Consider the following 19351-nt stretch of genomic DNA (forward strand, 5'->3'; position numbering starts at 1 on the left):
GCTCTGCTCAGAGAGCCCTTAGTGCAGGTCCTACACCAGTTAGGGTATTGGGGATAGTGGGTTAATTTGGGGGTGGCTGCTTTCAGAGTGTTTATCTGAGGGTCCAGTGAGGTTAGAGACAGACCTTTGCTCCCCATGTGCAACCCGAGGGTTCTTATCTTCGGGGATGAACGGGGAAGAGATCCAGATCCACCCCCCGAGGCCGCGGTGTGCTTGGCATCTCCCAGCCCGGGCGGCGGGGGGTTGTGGTGCTGGTACCATGGAGGCAGAGGAGTGTGAGATTGGGGTGGCCCCTGGGGGCTCCTGAAGGAGGGCACTGCCCTGGCATCTGCAGGACCCTGAGGTTGGCAGGGTTGGAGGCACGTTCTCAAGCGTGTTCTAGAGCTGGTTGGCAGGGCAGGGAGCCGACAGTGAGGTTCCTGGCGTGCTCGCGCAGGTGCTCCTGAGCCGCTGTGATTCCGTTGTTCCATTCCCGCAGTGATCGTCCGTGTTGCTGACTACAAGAAAGTCTACCAGATTGAGCTTGCTCCCAAAGAGAAAGTTGCCGTCCTCCTCTGCGGCCGGAACCACCACGTCCATCTCTGTCCGTGGTCTGCTTTCGATGGGGCAGAAAGCAGCGCCGACGTCAAGCTTCCAGAAACAAAAGGCTGCCAGCTCATCGCAACCGCGACACTGAGGAAGAGCTCCTCCACCTGCCTGTTTGCGGCTGTGAAGCGCCTGGTCCTTTGCTATGAGGTCCAGAGAACTAGGCCTTTCCACAGGAAGGTCAATGAAATTGTGGCCCCCGGCACTGTGCAGTGGATGGCCGCGCTCAAGGACAAGCTGTGTGTGGGCTACCCGTCTGGGTTCTCTCTGCTGAGCCCCCAGGGGGACGGGCAGGCTCTAACCCTGGTAAATCCCAATGACCCCTCGCTTACGTTCCTCTCACAGCAGTCTTTTGATGCCCTTTGTGCTGTGGAGCTCAAAAGCGAGGAGTACCTGCTTTGCTTCAGCCACATGGGACTGTACGTGGACCCACAAGGTCGGAGGTCACGCATGCAGGAGCTCATGTGGCCTGCGGCGCCTGTTGCCTGTAGTATGTATATGTTTTTCTGTTGCCATATCCCTGTTGCCGCTCGTCACCTCGACAGTCAGCATGCGTTCTAGTTTGCTTTGGTTTGTGTCTCAGTCCCTCAGCTGAGCAGTTAGAGGGTCCCCGGGGTGGGGGTGGCAGGCGCCTGCGTTTCTTCAGGAGAAGGTGTGCTCCTGACTGCACCTCTCGGACCAGCGGGAGGTTGGGGGGGGTGTCCCTCTCGCGCTAGCCTCCTGCCGACGGTGCCTGTCTCTTCCGGAGCTCCAGGGCTTCGCAGGGGCCCCTCCGCTGAAGAACGCGGATGGGCAGGATTTATAAACTCAAGCTAGGGGGTTTGGGTACCAGAAGACACCGCAGCTCCAGTGTGCAGGTTAGCTCCTGCTGGGACAGAGGTGCCCGCGGAACTGCTGGGAGCTGTGGCCCCTTGTTTGCCTACTTTCAGTGGCCTACGGAACGGGGTCCCAGGACAGGAGTCTCTAAGGCCTGAGCCCAGTGAGGACCCCGAGTCGGCTCTTTGGGGACACGTCCCACGCAGCCTGCTGTCTGGGCTCTCTCAGCAGACTCTATGGCTCAGATCTCCTGCTCAGTGTAGCCCGAGTCAGAGAAGCAGCAGGTCGGGCGGGAGCAGGGAGTGAGGGGACGGGGCACAGGGCACGTGCTGATGTTGAGCGGGTTGGGACAGGGTGGGAGGTGGGGGTCCTATTTTTCCTTAATTACCTAAAAGGATAACCTTCTGTGTGCCTCACGGCCGGCCTCGCCAAGCTGGCAGAGTACCTAGAGGTGTTGGAAGTGGGACACCGGGCCGTTGAGGTAATCCCCCAGCCTTCGGCTCTCCGGGCCTCTACAGGGTCCCCAACTCAGTCATCCCCTAGCCAGGGCGGCAGACAGGCAGGCAGGTGATGGCTGGCCAGGTCCCTTCCTTGCCGCACCCCATCACCCTCATGGGCAGCCTGGACAGGAGCAGCCTCAGAGCCGTGCGGCAGCCCTGCCTATCAGGGTCTTCTCCTCCTGAACCCTAAGTTTTGGGAAGTTTATTGTGGAAAGGTCACTGCGTGTGATGTTTTCGGCATCCTGGCTGTGTGGCTGGCCCGCGCACCTCATGCTCTCCTGTGTTGGCCCTCCTGGTTCCCACTCCCCACGCGTGCACACCACACACCCCCATCCGTTTGTGAGTGGGTGAGAAGCGACGCGCTAAGTTCAGGCTGGAGAACGAAAACTTGCCTCCTTGTTCCACGCCCGTGCTGCGCATTTGCGTGTGTCCTCACCCGTCCCAGTCACGTAGGGAGGCACGGGCGTCCCACGTGGGCCACACGGTGGAGCCAGACTCGAACGCACATCCGTCAGGCTCCCCAGCCCGTCCTCTCGCCACCGGTGTTGATGTTTTCATTTACAGTTTTCTTTAGACAGCGATGCCTCAGTTGATCAACAAGCCACACACGCCTCTTGGTTCCTCGCAGAGGGACCCCCCCATGCCGGGGGCCTCCGTGTAGAGGACGGTTCTCTGAGAGCTCCCGCGGGGAGTTGTGGTGCGTGTCCCCTCTGTGGCGGGCGTTGGCTAGTTCCAGCCTCTCGGCTGCTTCCTAAAGGCTCCTTCATCTGCCCGTTTGTGTTCAAGAGAGGGGGGCTGACCGCGCACCGGGACGGTGACGGCAGCACAGCAGGAGAAGCCTTTCAAAGGTTCATCTTCAGTCAGTGACGCGTGACACGAGAGAGTAACTCGAGCCTGGAAGGCAGAAGGGCCGGGGCGCACGCCCATCTCTGCCAGCTGCTGCGGGGCGGCGCTGGGGACCCCACCGCCGGCCTCGCCCTGCCTCGCCCTCCTGGGCCGGCCCTCTCCCGCGACCTGCTCTCCTTCCCCCGAGGTTCAGTCTTACTGCACTTCTGAAGGTGGGGACTGTCCCCTCAAGCCTCAAATGCCAGATGGGCCCGTGTACCTGTCCACACCCGGCAGTGTCCTGTCACTCCGGACGAGGGGGGAATGTCGTTCTCCCACCCCACGCCCCAGGGCTTCTCACAGGAAACTGGTCCCGGGTGTGTTGAGACCAGAGCACCGGAGGGCCCTGTCCCCGAGAGAGCCAGCCAGTGGGTTAGCTGGGCCGAGGCAGGGCGGGTGGTTGCCCCAGAGCTGAGCAGCAGTTTTGTTTGGAGATTTTAAGGGTTCACTGAGAAATCTGACTTTCTGCATCTCTTAAAGGAATTTGCCTCCAAACAGAGCGCTCGTCCCCACCTCAGTTCCAGGCATGTTGAGCCTAAAGCGCTGGTTTCCACACCGGTTGCGGGAGGAAGCGAAGGGGCAGCCGGCTCCCCGCACGGCTGCTCACCACCTGCACCGTGTGTGGAAGGCGCTGCGCGGGCCCAGGCGGGCCCTGTGTTCGGGGACCTTGGGAGCGAAGGGTCCTTCTAGGGTGGGCACGTGCGAGTTCCTGCCTTCGAGCTGGTTGCGCCCCTGAGCTGAGGGCGGCGCGGCCCGAGGGACGGGGGCGCCGGGGGGCGCGGGGGCGCGGCTGGCTCACCCGCCTGCCCCCTCCGCGCCAGGTTGCAGCCCCTCTCACGTCACGGTGTACAGCGAGTACGGCGTGGACGTGTTCGACGTGCGCACCATGGAGTGGGTCCAGACCATCGGCCTGCGGAGGGTAAGGCCCCGGGCGGCACGGGTCGGCCCCCTCCCGCGCGCCGCAGCCCTGCACGCCGCTCCCCTCCCTCTGCCTTCGCCCGCAGATTCGGCCGCTGAGCTCCGACGGCTCCCTCAACCTCCTCAGCTGCGAGCCTCCCCGCCTGATCTACTTCAAGAGCAAGTTCGCGGGTGAGGCTCTGCCCGCGGGGCTGGGGGGCGCGGGGAGGGGGCGGCGGGGCCCGCGGGTCGCCCGCACGGGGGCCGCACGGAACCGCAGGGCTCGTCCCCCTCCCGCAGGAACGGCCCTCAACGTGCCCGACACGTCTGATAACAGCAAGAAGCAGATGCTCCGGACCAGGAGCAAGAGGCGCTTCGTCTTCAAGGTGCCGGAGGAGGAGCGGCTGCAGCAGCGGCGGTGAGCGCCCGGGCGGGGAGGGGCAGGGCGGGGGGCCCGCGGCGTTTTCCGGAGTCTGCAACGCTTTCCACTTTTCCTCAGAGAGATGCTTAGAGACCCAGAGTTGAGATCCAAAATGATATCCAACCCCACCAACTTCAACCACGTGGCCCACATGGGCCCCGGTGACGGCATGCAGGTGCTCATGGACTTGCCTCTGGTGAGCGGGGTTGGCGGGGTGGGGCGGGGGCGGGGCCGGGGGCGGGGCGGGGCGGGGCTGCAGGCCCTTCGGTCCACCAGCCTAGGCTACCCGGCTGCCCCGCGTGCAGAGCAGCCGGAGCCCCTGCCCCACCGCATCTTGGACGAATCCCGCGGCGCCTCACTGCGGAGCTGGCTGTGGTTCATCTGCGGGTCTCTAACCACACGGGCGTTTACGCTCGGCTGGTGTCAGTCACCATTTCAGGCTGTTAGTGTTTTGTGGGGAAACAAGCTGTCAAAAATGACTTCTCGGGAACATCTTCGTACAAGCAGGTAGCGGAGCTTTTCACTTAAAAACGTGAGCTAGACCCTGTGACCCAGCAGTTGCACTACTGGATATTTACCCCAGAGATACAGATGTAGTGACCCGAAGGGGCACGTGCACCCCCATGTTCATAGCAGCAACGTCCACAACAGCCAAACAGTGGAAGGAGCCCAGACGTCCATCCGCAGATGAATGGATAAAGATGCTGTGGGACACGCACAGACACACACACACCCACACACACCACGGACTGCTTCGCAGCCATCAAAAAAACGCAAAATCTTGCCATTTGCAATGACATGGGTGGAACAGAGGGTATTAGGCTGAGCGAAGTCAGTCAGAGAAAGACAGTTACCATACGATTTCACTGATGCGAGGAATTTGAGAAACAAGACAGGATCATAAGGGAAGGGAGGGGAAAAAATGAAACCAGATGAGACCAGAGAGGGAGGCAAACCATAAGAGACTCTTAATCTCGGAAAACAAACTGAGGGTTGCTGGAGGGGCAGGGGTAGGAGGTATGGGGTGGCTGGAGAATGGACACTAGGGAGGGTGTGTGCTATAGTGAGCACTGTGAAGTGTGTAAGCCTGACGATTCACAGAGCTGTACCCCTGGGGCAAATAATACATTATATGTTAATTTAAAAAAAAAAAAAAAACATGAGCTAAGATTTGACTTTGCCTAAAGTCATTCTTCTCAATTCTTAGCTCAAAATTAGTCTGGTGCCTCTGTCCATGGAGCGAGGTCTCGGGCCCCCGGCTGTGGTCTGTGGGGCCTGGCTTGCAGTTGGGCTGGGGCCCAGACGTGCTTCAGCCCTGCTGTCTGCCTGGGCGCCCCAAGCCTGCTCACTACCTTTCTCTCCACCCAGAGCGCTGTACCCCCCTCCCAGGAGGAAAGGCCTGGCCCTGCTCCCCCCAGCCTGTCTCGGCAGCCTCCACCCAGGAACAAGCCCTACATCTCATGGCCCTCATCAGGTACCAGGGTGTCCAAGAGTGGGGGCCTGGCCTGCCGGGGCTCTGGACTCTTTTCCCTAAGATGGCAGCTGTCCTTGTTCCATAGGGGGGTCGGAGCCCGGAGTGGCTGTGCCTCTTAGGAGTATGTCCGATCCTGACCAGGACTTTGACAAAGAGGTGAGACTTGCCTTGTTCCAGGGGCGCCACTGAGGGTCTGCAGCTCCTCCCGTGGGGGAGAATCCGAGTGGTGACTGCCGCTTCACCCCGCCTGGACCAGCCTTGTGGGGCCCAGCAGGCCCGGGAAAGAAGGGGCCGGGGTGCGGCCTGGTCACCGAAGGAAGAGCGGCCTAGTGACAGGCTGACCTGAGTGTTACCCCCCGGCGCCGCTGGGGGATGGGACAGCACAGGCTCTGTGGCCGTGAGCCTGGTGGGAGAGGGATGTGGGATCCTGTCCCCAGGCAGTGGCCTGACCAGCATGTTCCTCAGTCAGACCAAGGCCTCTGGAACCAGGCCCCCTTCCGGGCTCTGCTCCCGAGGGCCTGGACCCTCCAGGTGCTGGGGGCTTGGGAGGGCCACAGAAGCCTCCCGGGCACTGACAAGTAGGGGCTCCCTGCTGGATGACTGAGAAGTGGACGCCTTTCCGAGAAAAGCCCAGCCAGCTTCGCCCTTCTAGACCGTCTGTGTCCTCCTGCGCGCTCGCATGGAACTCCTGGTAGCTGCGTTCGGTCGGGTGTGCCGGTGGCCTGGTGTGGGTGCGAGAGGCTTCCACGCCGGCCTGTCTCCCCCGTTCTCTGATGGCTGTTCGGGATCGGGGCCTGCGGGGCCAGCATGGCTCTGCTGTTCCTTGGGCACCCCGGACCGTGCCGTGGTGGTGTGGCCTTACGCTCGCTGGGGGCAGTGGGGACAGTGCGGGAGCCCGTGCTCACCAGCCTCCGTGCACTAGGGAGCCCCACACCCTGCCCCGTGGCTCCCTGGGAGCCCCACCTGGGGCAGAACAGGAGAGGCCGCTGCTGGTCTTCCTGCCGGGCTGCTCTCTCAGGTCCACGGTCACTGCCCGCGTGGGCCGGCCGTGCTTCCTCCAGGCCCAGCTGCGCACCTTCGCCCCTCCCTCATTCCTGGAAGCTCTTTTCTCACTGTGAACGTGGTCCGTTGCAGACGCTGGTTCTCACGCAGTCCCGTCTGTCTCATTCAGCTAAGGTGGACAGACGTTCTCACATCTCTTGAGTTCAGCGAGGTTTCCTTCTGGTGCGTCATGCCTTCGTGATGTTTGTTTGCCAGAGAGTGTCCTGACTCCGAGAGTATGTTTGTAGGCAAGGACCTGAGCGGACTTATTTCGAAAGTGGATGGCGCCCTGGCCCCATGCCATTTCTTTCCCTCCAACTTGAAATGTTGTCTTTTTAGCATGTTAAACCCCTTTGTTGACGTGTTTCTGTTTCTGGATAGTCTGTCCGCGCCGCCTGTGGGAGATCAGGCAAAGAAATCTCTGTTCCTTCTCTGTAACAGTTTCTTAGCTGTTTTTATTTTACGCAAATAAATTTTATTTCTTTTAAGTGTATCTATTAAATAACATCTACACCCAGTGTGGGGCTTGAAACCATGACCTTGGGATCAGGAGTCCCGTGCTCGTCGGCCGAGCCAGCCAGGCACCGCCCCCCCCACCCCAAATTTTAAAACCAGCTTATTGGCTTCGCGGTAAAAAAAAAAAGTAAAAATTGTGTTGAGCTTTTCGTTACGATTACACTGATTCATAGATTAATTTGGGGGATGCCCACCATCTTGACCTTTCCTGTGTGGGAACATGGAGTGTCTCTCTAGTTGCTGGTGTCCCTCCTACAGGTAGTGCATGTTTGTGGTAAGGGATTCTTATGAATCTGGAGGGTTTTGTTGCCATTGTGAATGGACCACAATCTTCCGCCGCATACCTGGTGGTTCTGGCTGGCGACTCTGGGCCCTTCAGTGTCCCCCTACCTTGGTGAGTTCTGATTGGTACTTGTGTTTGGTTGATGGCCTTAGAGTTCTGTCTCTTGGACCTTGGGAGAGGGTGGGGGTGCAGAGGTGGTGTCACCTCGCTCAGCACACTGGGGGGCCTCCTGAGAGCAGAGGTTTGGCCTGCTGATGCCCCGGGCTCCGTGCCCCCCCCCCAGACTCCAGGAAGACACACACCTCCATCCTTTCTGGCCAGCGTCTCACCAGGCTAAGGCAGGGGTGGTGGGTGTCGGTCAGGTGCTTTCATCAAAGGTTTCCCTTTGAAACCCCACCTTCCCGGGATTTCTCTCCCGCCTGTTTGTGTCGGAGGGCGCGGCCTTGCCTCCTGAGAGTTAGTGCTCCCTGGTCGCGATTTGTTGTTTCTCGGAGTAGATACGGTCTGGGGTCCTTCGGTTGACCATGTTCATCAGTAGAGCTCGTGCCCTGGGCTGACCTCGGCCGCCTTTGTTCTCAGAGCTGTACTGAGCTCAGTTCTGACTCAGCCCTTAGTAGCCATAACGTACCCGTTTTCTTTCCGGGAAGGTTTCGTAGAACACCCTCAGAACCGCCGAACGCTGCCGCCTCTAGAGGTAGGTCTTGGTTTTTTCTCTTATTTTACTTTTTTCCCCTCAGCTGTGTATTTTGAAAGTTTTGAACCTTCAGAAAAGTTGCAAGAACACCAGAGTAAGCGTCCCACGTGAGCTGTACGTGACCTGCCTCTCCCGGTTGGGTCTGTGGGGGAACCCCCAGCAGAAGGGAAGGTGTGGCCTCACCAGAGCCCCAGCCTGGTGTTGAGCGCGTCTCCTGAGGGTGCAGCCCCCCTCCTCCCCGGCAGGGCTCGCCTCGCACCTCGGTGTCTCCCGGGGACCGTTCACGCCCAGGGCCTGGCCGCTCTGAAAGCCAGAGTCCAGTTAAGGAGCACCCGTGGGTTCTGTCGTCCTGCCTCTAGTCTGGGTCCAGCCTTTCTCTCTCATGACGTTGAATTTATGAAAGTACAGCCCTCGTGCAGAACGCCCCTCGGGCGAGGCTTGTCCGAGATCTTGGAGAACAGTAAGGAGGCCCCATGGCGTTCTCCCCAGGGACTGGCAGATGAGTGTGTGTAAGCATGTGCCTGTGCGTGCACCCGCACACTTCTCCGAACTGTGTCGGTCGGGGGTGGACTGGGCCCCTCCTCTCCGCTTCCCCAGCCCCCGGTCTCACCACGTTGCTTCGGTCCCCTTGACCCTGGAGCTGGTCCTCCGTCTTTCCAACGTTGCCTCCTCTCGGGGTTCAGGTTAGAAGTCCCAGGCCAGCCTGCCGCACAGTGGATAGGGGACCCCCCGAGGGCGCTAGCGTACCCCCCGGGGCACCCGTTTGTCCCACACCGCTCTCGTGTGTTCACACTCTGGGAGGAATGTGAGTGGAGTTCGTGCCACTCTAAAGTGAACAGTTCCGTGGCTGTTCAGTAAATTCACAGAGTTGCGCAACCACCAGCTAAAGGCCAAAGTAGTTCCATTGCCCCAAAACCCACCCCACCCCGACCCAGCGTCTTCCCCCTTCCTCCCTTCCGCCGCCCACGGCCGTGGCACATCCTTGTTCTGCCTCTGCGGGTGTGCCCGTCTCGGACGTCTGCGCCGCCTCCCGAGTCTGGCCTCCTTCGCTTAGCGTGAAGGCCTCCAGGTTCACTGACATTGCGGCAGGCGTCCGGTGTCCCCCGTTTTACATCCTCCTTGTCCCCGGTGGACACGTGGGCTGGACCTAGCTCTGGCTGCTGCGAGTAGCGCGGAGAAGACCACGTGCGGACCCGCGGTCGTGCGGGCGCGTCCTCATGTCTGCGCATCCAGCCACGGAGGACGGTTCACTTTCTGAAGAGCCGTCAGTGTTTCCCACGACAGCTGCGCCATTTCACGCTCCTGCCGGCAAAGCGTGAAGGGGACGATTTCTCCGCATCCTGGTCAGTGCTTACCCTTCCTTTCCTTTTTTTCTTTTTTTAGTAGCCATCCTGCTGGGTGTGAAGTTACCAACCTCATTGTGGTTAGATTCGCATCTCCCTACTGACTGCTGATGTCCAGCCTCGTTTCCCTGCGCTTGCTGGCAGCTTCTGTACCTTCGGAGAAACATCTAGTCGTTTGCCCGTTTTTGTAAATTGAGTTGTCTTTTGTTACGGGGTTGAACGGCGCGTTGTGTTATCGGGACACTTGGCCCTGACATGAGGTGCAGGCGTTTTCTCCCTTCCTGTGGGTTGTGTTCTCACCTTCTTGATCCTGTTCTCTGATGCTTCTAATTTGGGTGATACCCCACCGTTTTTCTTCTGTTGGTTGTGCTTTTGAGGTTATAACTAAGAATTCATTGCTGAATCCAAGGTCATGAAGGTTTATTCTTGTTTTCTTCTGCGTTTTCCGGTTTTCGCCTTCACGTTCGGGTCATTGATCTACTGGGAGTTCTTTTTCCTTACGTTGTAAGGTGGAGATCCAGCGCCACCTTCCCTCGTCGAAGTGCCTTGACGCCCTTGCCAAAAGCCAGTGGACCGTGGTGGCACAGATTTATTTCTGGACTCGATTCTGTTCTGCTGTCCTCTGTGCCAGTGCAACACCACGCCCTTTGGGGTCCTGTTGCTTTTTAATGCATTGGGAGGAGTAGGTTTGGGATGTGCGGTTCCTCCCAGTTTTTTCAGAGTATTGTTTTGGCTGCTCTGGGCCCCTTGCAATTCCATATGAATTTGAGGACAGGACAGCCATTTCCCATTTCTGGAAAAAGAGCTGTCGGAATTTCAGTAGGGACGGTGCTGAGGCTGTGCATTGTTCTGGGGGCGTACTGCCATCCTCGCGATGCTGGGTCTTCCATCCACGGTCATGAGATGGCTCAGGCCGTCTTTCTGCCGCAGTATTCTCTACTTTCAGTGGTCAGATGTCTCACCTCTTTGGTTAAATTTATGCTGGAGTTGAACAGCGCTGGTGAGAGCGGGCATCTCGTTTGTGCCTCGTGCTCCTGGGAAAGGTGTGACTTCGCCACTCAGTGTGACGTGAGCTGTGGGCCTTTTATCACGCTGAGAAAGTTTATCATCATGAAAGAGCGCCTTCTCGGACTTCAGTCTGTCTGGCTTCTTTGCTGTAGAGTTACCCGTTCCTTTTTGGAACTGTAATTGCGGAGTTATTTGTGGGTTTCAGGTTGGGCTTTGGTTTGTGATCGCTTCACCGGCGCACCGAAGGACGCTGTGAAATGCTCGCAGGGTGTTGTCGTAACCAGACAGGAGGCAGCAGCGGGCCCGTCTTTATCCCACCAGTGCCCGTGTCTGGAGGGCTGCACCCAACCTCCACAGGCCCGGGGCGGTTATCCTTACTCTCTCCCCCTCCTTGTGTTAACAGCCTGACTCCGACTCGACCAAACACTCGACTCCATCAAACAGCTCCAACCCCAGCGGCCCCCCAAGCCCCAACTCCCCGCACAGGAGCCAGCTCCCCCTCGAAGGCCTGGAGCAGCCAGCCTACGACGCCTGAAGCCACCGGCCTCGCCACCGTGGGGCCGGGGAGCTGGGGTGGGTGGCCTCCGGTGCCAGTGCCAAGACTGAGCTGACCCTCCAGTGTTGTCCAAGGAAACGTAGACTCACTATGTAGATATGGAGATAAAGAAAAATCTTTATTATAATAATGATCAGTTTTCTGCCACATGGTTGGTGGTGGTGGGCCCAACCCACTGACCCGCACCACGGTGGGACAGCACCATTCCGTTTGCACAGGAAGGACCAGCACCTCGCCTCCCCCGCCCGGAACCAGCTGCGGATGCCGGCCTCCCGCGTGGTGAGCCCACAGGCCCCGCGCAGCCTCCGTGACGAGCCTGTTCCCTGCTCCCTAGGACCTTAGAGAATCGTAGGAAATTGTGTTTCAGTCCCCGTGGCCCTAGAATCTTGAAGACAGGAACGCGGAGGTTAGCCGGTGGCCTTCGTCTTTGCTTAGCCATTACAGTCCGCTGCAGCCCTCCTGCCGACCATGTCGCCATGGCCAGAGGCCCCCGGAGCCACCCCTGCCCTGGGCTGTGTGTGTGTGTGTGTCCGTGTGTCCGTCCACTCCTGGTCACAGCCGTCAAGTGTCACCTGTTTCACTACTGTGAAGTCCCTGCGCTCGCACGGCTGCTGCCTCACCGCGAAGGTGGGCGTGGCGAGCTGCCACTGGGCAAGAGGGGGCCAGCACCCCCGGAGCCCCGCTGCGGGCGCCGGACACCCCCCCGCCGCCCCGCCCCTGCATGGAGCCCTGTGGTTAGTGCCCGTATGCATCACATAGACTCGCCCAACACTCCTGCACCTTGGCTCTGCCCGTGGATTTACTCTCCCCCTTCCTTGCTGCTGTGTTGAGTAATCAGGTTCGTGCCCTGTCCTGTGAAAGGCTTATTAACCGGCCAGCCGGCGGCGCTGCTCTCTGGCCCAGGACGGGCTCTGCCCTGCTCTCCCGCTGGTCCGCGTTCTGGCGACGCTGTGGAAGACGTGCACTTCCCTTGAGTCGGCACTGAGTGATGCGGGCACCACGGCCTGCCTGTGCGTGTCGCACACCCAGCGCCTGCTGTCCGCCGCCCCCTGGGCCTTCTGCTGGGTCTGGCACCTGCCGGGGGTTCTGGTTTTTACTTTTTTAATGTAAGTCTGAGTCTTTGTAATTATTGAATCGTGAGAACATTTTTGAACAATTTAGCTGCCAATAAAGCAGAAGACAGCAGTTTTGAAGTTCTCAGTGGCTTGTCTGAGTGTGATGACTTGTCTCCTTGCTTGTGTCCCAATGGGGACCTGGTGCTGGAAACCCCTGCCTGCAGACGCCATTCTTGCTCATTTGCTTCGTGGGGTCCTGCAAAAAGCACCTGTCTGCACATGGCAGGAGCTGGTTTCCAGTGGGACTCCGACCCTCCAGGGCTGTGATGGGGCTTCTGGTGGGGTGCACCCGGACACGGTAGGCAGGGGCGGGCTTGGCCACTGCGGGGAGAGAGGGGCCCCCTGGCTAGGTGCTCTTGCCAGGCCTCGTGGTAGTCAGACACCAGAATTGGGTTAGAGTTTCAGTCTGAGAGAAGTAGAAGCCTTCAGGGGCCACGGGCAGGGCGGGGGTCGGGGGGCACCCGTGAGACACTGCAAGGCAGAGCAAGAGTCAGGCAAGAGCAGTCGTGCGGGAGAGGCTCCAGTCTGTGGGGCCGCCTGGAGCAGCAGGGGGACCCCGGCCACACACAAGCACGCTGGCCCCTCAGCGGCCCTAGAGGACAGGCTGGGGCAGGCTGGAGTCACCCTGATGCTGCGGAACTCCGGCAGCAGTGGACAGCCACCCCCGATGTGAGTTGGGTTGTAGTTGTTCCAAGAGCCCCCGTGTCCTTGGTAACTCTGGGCCAGTGACAGCCTTGCCTGCAGGGGGCCTGTGAGGCCACAACAAAGTCTGGAGAGCAGCTTGCTCACCCGGTGGCGGGGATGTTCAGGGACCAGCCCCTGGGCCACCACCGCCAGCTCTGCCTTCCCATCTGCTCCCCTCGCTTTGTACGTCCCACCACCCCCCACACGGCACAGGTCTGAAAGGTTGGGGTGTCGGGGCAGCAGGGACCACGCCAGGCACAGGTGGAGCCTTTTAGAGACCCAGGTGAAAGCCACCGGCTAGGAACAATGGAGGAGCGGAGGAGCAGGGCTCCTCGGAGACCGGCGCCATGTGGGACCAGCTCGCGATCGCCGAGGGTCCCCGGCCGCGCCCATAACGTGCAGGCGGCAGATCCCAGCGGCGCGCACCGGGGTGTCCTACGGAAGCGGCAGAGCAGGTGGCACGGAAGCAGGTGGGGTTCACACTGCCGAGCGCCATGGGCCCCGAAGTGACAGGTCCCCACCGCGCTCAGTTGCTGCCCACAGAGGCCGACAGCCGGCATGCCCCAGCCCTGGGTGTGGGGGGTGCTGGCGGGGGTCACAGACCCGGCCGCTGTCACACATGCCATGTGACTCGCCTTCTCGCTGCTGCCACCGGGACACCCACGCCCCCCCCCGCCCCCCGCAAACACCGGGCCTGACAGCGGGGACGCCGGAGGCTCTACCTGCCCCCGCCCGCCCGGAAAGACACTCCGTAGGCCCGGAGCTCCCCCCGCTGTGTGTGTGCGTGGGAGGGGCTAGAGCCACAGCATCCGGGTCTTCGCCGCAGCGCAGGTGCTCAGCTGGGGCCTGGGCAGTGGGAACCGGCGCAGAGGCCGATGCGGTGCCGGAGCCTCCGGCAGCTCCCGCTTGGCCCCCGTGCGCCTCGCCTCGTCCCTCCTCAAGAAGCCTGCGCCGGCGGAGGTTATTCTGGAACAGCCGGCCAGCGACCCCCACACCCTGAATCCCCCGTCCCCACCACAGACTTTGACTCCAGACTGCCTCTGCCAGCTCCCTCCTCCTTCCGCGGGCATCCTGCTCCTCTCCTTTGGGCTCCAGACTCGCCTGCCCGTGGGTTTGCCGAGTCTGAGCAGCCCGCCATGCCCTTCCCCTGCCGTCCCAGAGGAAACCCGCCCTTCTGCAGATGACTGCCATTTGCAAGGTCCCTGGCACGTGGTGTCAAATGCAGGCTCCAGAGAAGACACCCCCCCCCCCCCGCCCCGCTCCTGGCAACAGCCTGTGAGGCTGGGGAGCAGGGATCCCCCGGCCCTGGAGTGTGCGGGCGGCCCTGGAGTGTGCGGGCGGGCGGGCCAGCCGCGCTCGGGGCGGGGTGCAGACCTCCAGCTGCGCTCCTTCCGGAGCCCCCAGCGTCCTGCTTCAAACCCGCGACTCCCCTCAGGCAGGTGTTTCAAGGGCAGACTTGAGCAGAGACCGTCGAGAGCCGCAGTGGTCACTTGGGAAACCTCAGTCTCCCCAGAGTCACTTTCTCAGAATCGGAGAGGACGGTGGCTCCAATTTTACACAACGTGAGGGGAAGAGCCCCTGGAACACCAGCGCACCCAGCACCGGACGAAACCCCGTCCTCAGCCAACCGCGGCGGAAGACAGCGGCCTGACCTCCGAGGGCTTCTGAGGCCTCCGTGTCCCCTCCCAGCCGCCTTGCCTGCCTCCAGGGCCACCCCCGCCCCCTCGTTCCAGTGCTCTCCGAATGAACTCTTCTGCCCCAGCGCCCCCCACCCCTGCATCCGTTAGAACCTGCCCCTTGAAAGCTAAGCCCCGAATCTCTCGTGTTCCCGGAGTCAAAGCTGAGAAAGGACTCGGGATCCTCGCAGACTCGAGCACACACGCAACACGGTCACTCAGTCTTCTGAACCCAGTCTCTCGGACGCGGTCACTCAGGTGCTCACACGCTTGTGGCCCACGGGAAGACCCTGGAAGGGATTCAGAGGAACAGACGAGGAAGCCTGGGGAATCCCTAGAAAACTTGCAGCACAATTACCGAAGCTGTTCCCAAGCCTGCTGCTTGCTCGAAGTTCAGGCTTGACGCTAAACACCTGCGAGCCTGCTCCGGCGGTTCTGATGCCTGCAGATCGCTTCGTCCGCCCCGGACGCCCACCCCAGCCAGGTGGCCTTGAGCTCCGTGTTTGTTACTGGGCCGATGTTTCAGTTAAAAGGACCAGGACGAAATGGGAAACTTGTCCACTGTGGATCTAGTTGATGTAGCAAGCCCGCTCACCTGTGCCCTCCATGCCTCAACTAAAACCAGGACTTCTAAGACACATAATTTCCAACTCTGACAAACGGAGGCCCCTAAACAGAACCGAAACCCTCCTGACCTTCACCATTACCGTAAGAGGCCAGGCCATGGAAAAAAGACTGTTGGACACAGAAGAAGAGTCCCAGCCCCCTTCGACTCTCTGACCGGGCTTTTCTAGTCCCTCCCACCCCTTGTGCCGGGGCTCCGAGGAACTACAGAGGCTCTTCCCGTCCCTCTCTACTGCCCTGAACACTGGGAATGAGTCTCTGTCCCAACTGACATGAGAGCGACACTCAGTGCTCAGCACCGCTACCACCAAGAGCCCCACCTCGGAGAGCCAGATCCGTTCAGATAATGGGGGTCTCTAGCAAACCTCGACAAGGTCCTGTCGTGAACCTCTTCTCTCTTGCTTGGGCCCCCTAGGAGATACTCACACTTTCTTCTTAGTTCCTTGGCCCCATTCCCTTACCGGGCCCAAATTTCTTCAAGAAAGTGCTGGAATTTCTCCCGAAAGAGGAAGTAATTCTGGAATTTGACAGCAGCACTCCAGATAGCCAACTAGGTGGGTCACGTGACCCTTTCATGTCCTTGCTGTGTCTCCTCCATCCCTGCCACCAAGTCCAAGGCCACTTGGATCAACTACCAGCCCGTTATGGGCAAAACCCTCAGCGGATCCCCACAGAATCCACATCACACCTCCCACTGAGATCCAAGCAGAGCGTGCAAAGCCTCTCCCCAGAACAAACCAATACCCTATAAATAGACCCTGCAGGGCACCAGGATAACAGAACGCTAGAGGCCCCCGGCCTCACTGCCCCTGCACTAGCTCCCGCAACACCCTGATCCTACCTGTGAGAAAACCCAGCAGCTGAGCAGGGAGGTTCGTCTGGGAGCTCCAAGCCCTAAAATAACATTGTGACCCTCGCCACCCTGTCCTTGTCCGCCTCCGTCTCAACCGACAGCGGGGTCTGGCCATAAAGAGCGTACCCAGTGCCTGTGTCAGCATTTCTGTGGCGGCGGCCAGCCGGGATCCCGGCTTCCCTGGGCAGGATGGCAGGACCCTCAGGCAGTCACACCCCAGGGGCTCACACACCTTACAAAAGGACTTAGTGACACAAGGTTTTCTGGAGGCTTCCCCCTGGTACCGTGTGTGCAGCACTTGCTTCCCTGCCCCCTTTCCCAAGTCTCCCGACAGGAGGAGAACAGCAGCCTCCTGTAGAAACCGTTAGCCTTAAAAGAACAGAAAGTCTTCCAGGAAAAATGGCAGTTTGCTCAAACTCAGATTCAGTATTTAGGGCACCTGGTCTTGGAACAAGGACTCATGTAGAAGCTCATGTGCTTTTGTAGTATCCTGAACATCCCAAACCTAAAACCAAGCACCAATTACAAGTTTGGTTTTTTTTTTCAGACTGGTTGGCTGTGGCATTGGATTCTGAACTTCTCTTAGGACCCAACTTTGTTTTCTAAAGAAATCAACAAATCTGACCCTATCATTTAGGAAAAACCAAGATGACATAACCTTTGAGGCTTTAAAGAAAAGCTTAATGACGCCTCCTGCCCTTGGACATCCTAATTATTAGCTCCCATTTTTCTTTCTAATATGTGAGGAGGAAGGGCCTTCAAATAACACCACAAAATGAGCCATTCCCACCACCATGCCTTTGGCTAAGGGCAGCAAGGAGACAGTCCCGGGACCCCCATAGCCATCCCCATGCCCTGTGTAGAGGCTCTCCTGAACACCCACCACCTTACGGCCCATTGTCCCAGTCCTATGAAATCTTCTTCCTAACCACTCCTCCCAGAACTCCTCGCTGCAGTCACCTTTTCCCGGACACCCTGCTTCCTCCCTCTCGGACAACACCCCTCATCACTGCAGACAGGTCACCTCTGACTCTGATAATTTACAGGAAACTCCTCCAACCAATGCAGATTTCTCATGGTTAAATGAAGGTCCCGTTTGAAGGGTCCAAATGACAAATATCGAAAGAAGAAAGTTCAAGATGGCAGCATAGTACCGTCCTGAGCTCACCTCATCCCATGAACACAACAATCTACAACTGTATTTGGGATAATCCCCAGTAATGGGGACCCAGACCCTGGGTGAACAGAGCCTCCACAACAAGGCACAGCAAGGAGAGCAGTAGAAAAGGCAGAAACGCAGCCTAAGGAAAAAACACACTCCCACAGAGGCAGTACTCCACAGTGGAGAGATCTCACAGTACAGATGTTCTCCCTGAGGAGAGAGGTTTGAGCCCCACATCAGGCAGCCCAGATCCAGAGGAGCTCGCAAAACACCTGGATTCCCAAACTACCAGGGAGTCCTGTCCAAGAAAACAGTGGAACTATAGGAAAAGGAAAGCCTGCCCTTAAAGGGTTAATGCACAGACTTTGACTCAGAAAACACCATATAAAACATGTGCATAGCATAGGCATAATTAATGTTTTCATTAATCTTGAAAAAAATTAGAATAAAATAAAAATAAAATCTTGGAGTGCCTGCCAGAGAGGGCAGAGACAGCTGGGCATCTCCCCAGGACAGAGACACTGGGAGCAGCCATTTTTCCTAGTCCATTCTGTGTAGACCCCAGTGATGGCAAGTGCCATTTTGAAATCCTCCCTCTAGGGGCACCTGGGTGGCTCAGTCAGTTAAGCATCTGCCTTCAGCTCAGGTCATGATCCCAGAGTCCTGGAATCGAGCCCTGCATCGGGCTCCCTGCTCAGTGGGAAGCCTGCTTCTCCCTCTCCCACTTCCCCTGTTTGTGTTCCCTCTCTCGCTGTGCCTCTCTGTCAAATAAATAAAATCTTTTAAAAGATGAAATCCTCCCTCTAGATGGTTAACAACAGGGTGTACACCTCCGAAGTTCCCACACAACCCTGTGTTTTGTTGAGGCCACAGCTGAGAGCATTATAACCCAGCCTGCCAGTGCACCAGGGCAGTCACAGCAGGGAGGCCCGGCCAGCCAGACCAGGGGTCACCCCTGCCCACGGGCACACCCACAGCAGTCACAGCTTCACAACAACACAAGGGTACATGCCGTTCACGTAAGGGACACCCCTGGAGCCGTTGGCACTGGTGGCCAGGAGGGACTGCACTTCTCGGCCACACAGGACATTTCCTACATAAACCTTGAACACTGGGAGAAGTAACTGAACTACCTAATACATAGAGTCAGGCAAAATGAACAGACATAGGAGTATGTTTCAGACAAAATAACAAGACAAAACCTGAGAAAAATAACTAAATGAAACAAGAGTGCAGACTTCAACAAAGACATAGAAAATATGGGACGCCTGGGTGGCTCAGTTGATTAAGTGTCTGCCTCGGCTCAGATCATCCCAGTTCTTGGGATCAAGCCCCACATCAGGCCCCCTGCTCAGCGACGTGTCTGCTTCTCCCTCTGCCCTTCCCCTCTCTCATGCTTGTGCTCACACGCCCTCTCTCCCTTTCTGTCTCTGAAATAAAATCTTTTTAAAAAGAGAGGTAGAAAATATGAGAAAGCACCAGTCAGAATTTAAGAATATGAAAACAGAAATGGAAGATACACTAGAGGGAATTAGCAACAGATTTGAGGATACAGAAGAATGAATCAGAGATGAGAAAGACAGGGTAGTGGAAATCACCCAAAATGAAGAACAAAAAGAAAAAAGAATGAAAAGAAATAAGAGTTTAAGGAACCTCTGGGACAACATCCAGTATACTGTATACTAACATTCATATTACAGAGATCACAGAAGAAGAAAGGGGCAGAAAACTTATTTCAAGAAATAATAACTGAAAACGTCATTAACCTGGGGAAGGAAACAGACCAAGATCCGGGAAGCATATAGAGCTCCAAAGAAGATGAATCCAAAGAGATCCACACCAAGGCATATTATAATTAAAATGTCAAAAATTAAAGATACAGAGAATATGAAGCAGGAAACAAAAAAAGGAATTAGTTATGTATAAGGGAACTCCTTTAAGACTATCAGCTGATTTTCAGCAGAAACTTTGCTGGCCAGAGTCAGTGCCATGATATACTCAAAGTGCTGAAAGAAAAAAACATAACCAAGGATACTCTCTGACAAAGTTAACATTCAGGATTGAAGGAGAGATAAAGAATTTCCCAGACAAGCAAAATGAAAGGCATTCAGGAGCACCTGGTTGGCTCATTCCATAGAGCATGTGAGTCTTAGTTATGAGTTCAAGCCCCATGTTGGGTGTAAAGATTATTCAAATAAATAAAACTTATAAAAAGTCA

At 57.8% G+C, this 19351-nt stretch overlaps 1 protein-coding gene across 2 annotated transcripts in view; it reads left to right on the forward strand.

Annotated features, from left to right (window-relative positions):
• Positions 1 to 11459, forward strand: part of CDC42BPB (CDC42 binding protein kinase beta) — a 97103-nt gene extending 85644 nt beyond the window's left edge. For both annotated transcript variants that reach the window (XM_032839704.1, XM_032839705.1), the window contains 8 exons: positions 479 to 1075; positions 3608 to 3705; positions 3791 to 3875; positions 3984 to 4101; positions 4183 to 4300; positions 5473 to 5578; positions 5664 to 5734; positions 10867 to 11459. In XM_032839704.1, coding sequence (XP_032695595.1) covers positions 479 to 1075; positions 3608 to 3705; positions 3791 to 3875; positions 3984 to 4101; positions 4183 to 4300; positions 5473 to 5578; positions 5664 to 5734; positions 10867 to 10998 — 1325 coding nt within the window. In that variant the 3' untranslated portion in view covers positions 10999 to 11459. The remainder of the gene's footprint in view (positions 1 to 478; positions 1076 to 3607; positions 3706 to 3790; positions 3876 to 3983; positions 4102 to 4182; positions 4301 to 5472; positions 5579 to 5663; positions 5735 to 10866) is intronic.
• Positions 11460 to 19351: the final 7892 nt, after the last annotated feature.

Source organism: Lontra canadensis, unplaced genomic scaffold (genome assembly GCF_010015895.1).
Source record: "Lontra canadensis isolate GAN:19392208 unplaced genomic scaffold, GSC_riverotter_1.0 scaffold108, whole genome shotgun sequence".
Classification (NCBI taxonomy): domain Eukaryota; kingdom Metazoa; phylum Chordata; class Mammalia; order Carnivora; family Mustelidae; genus Lontra; species Lontra canadensis.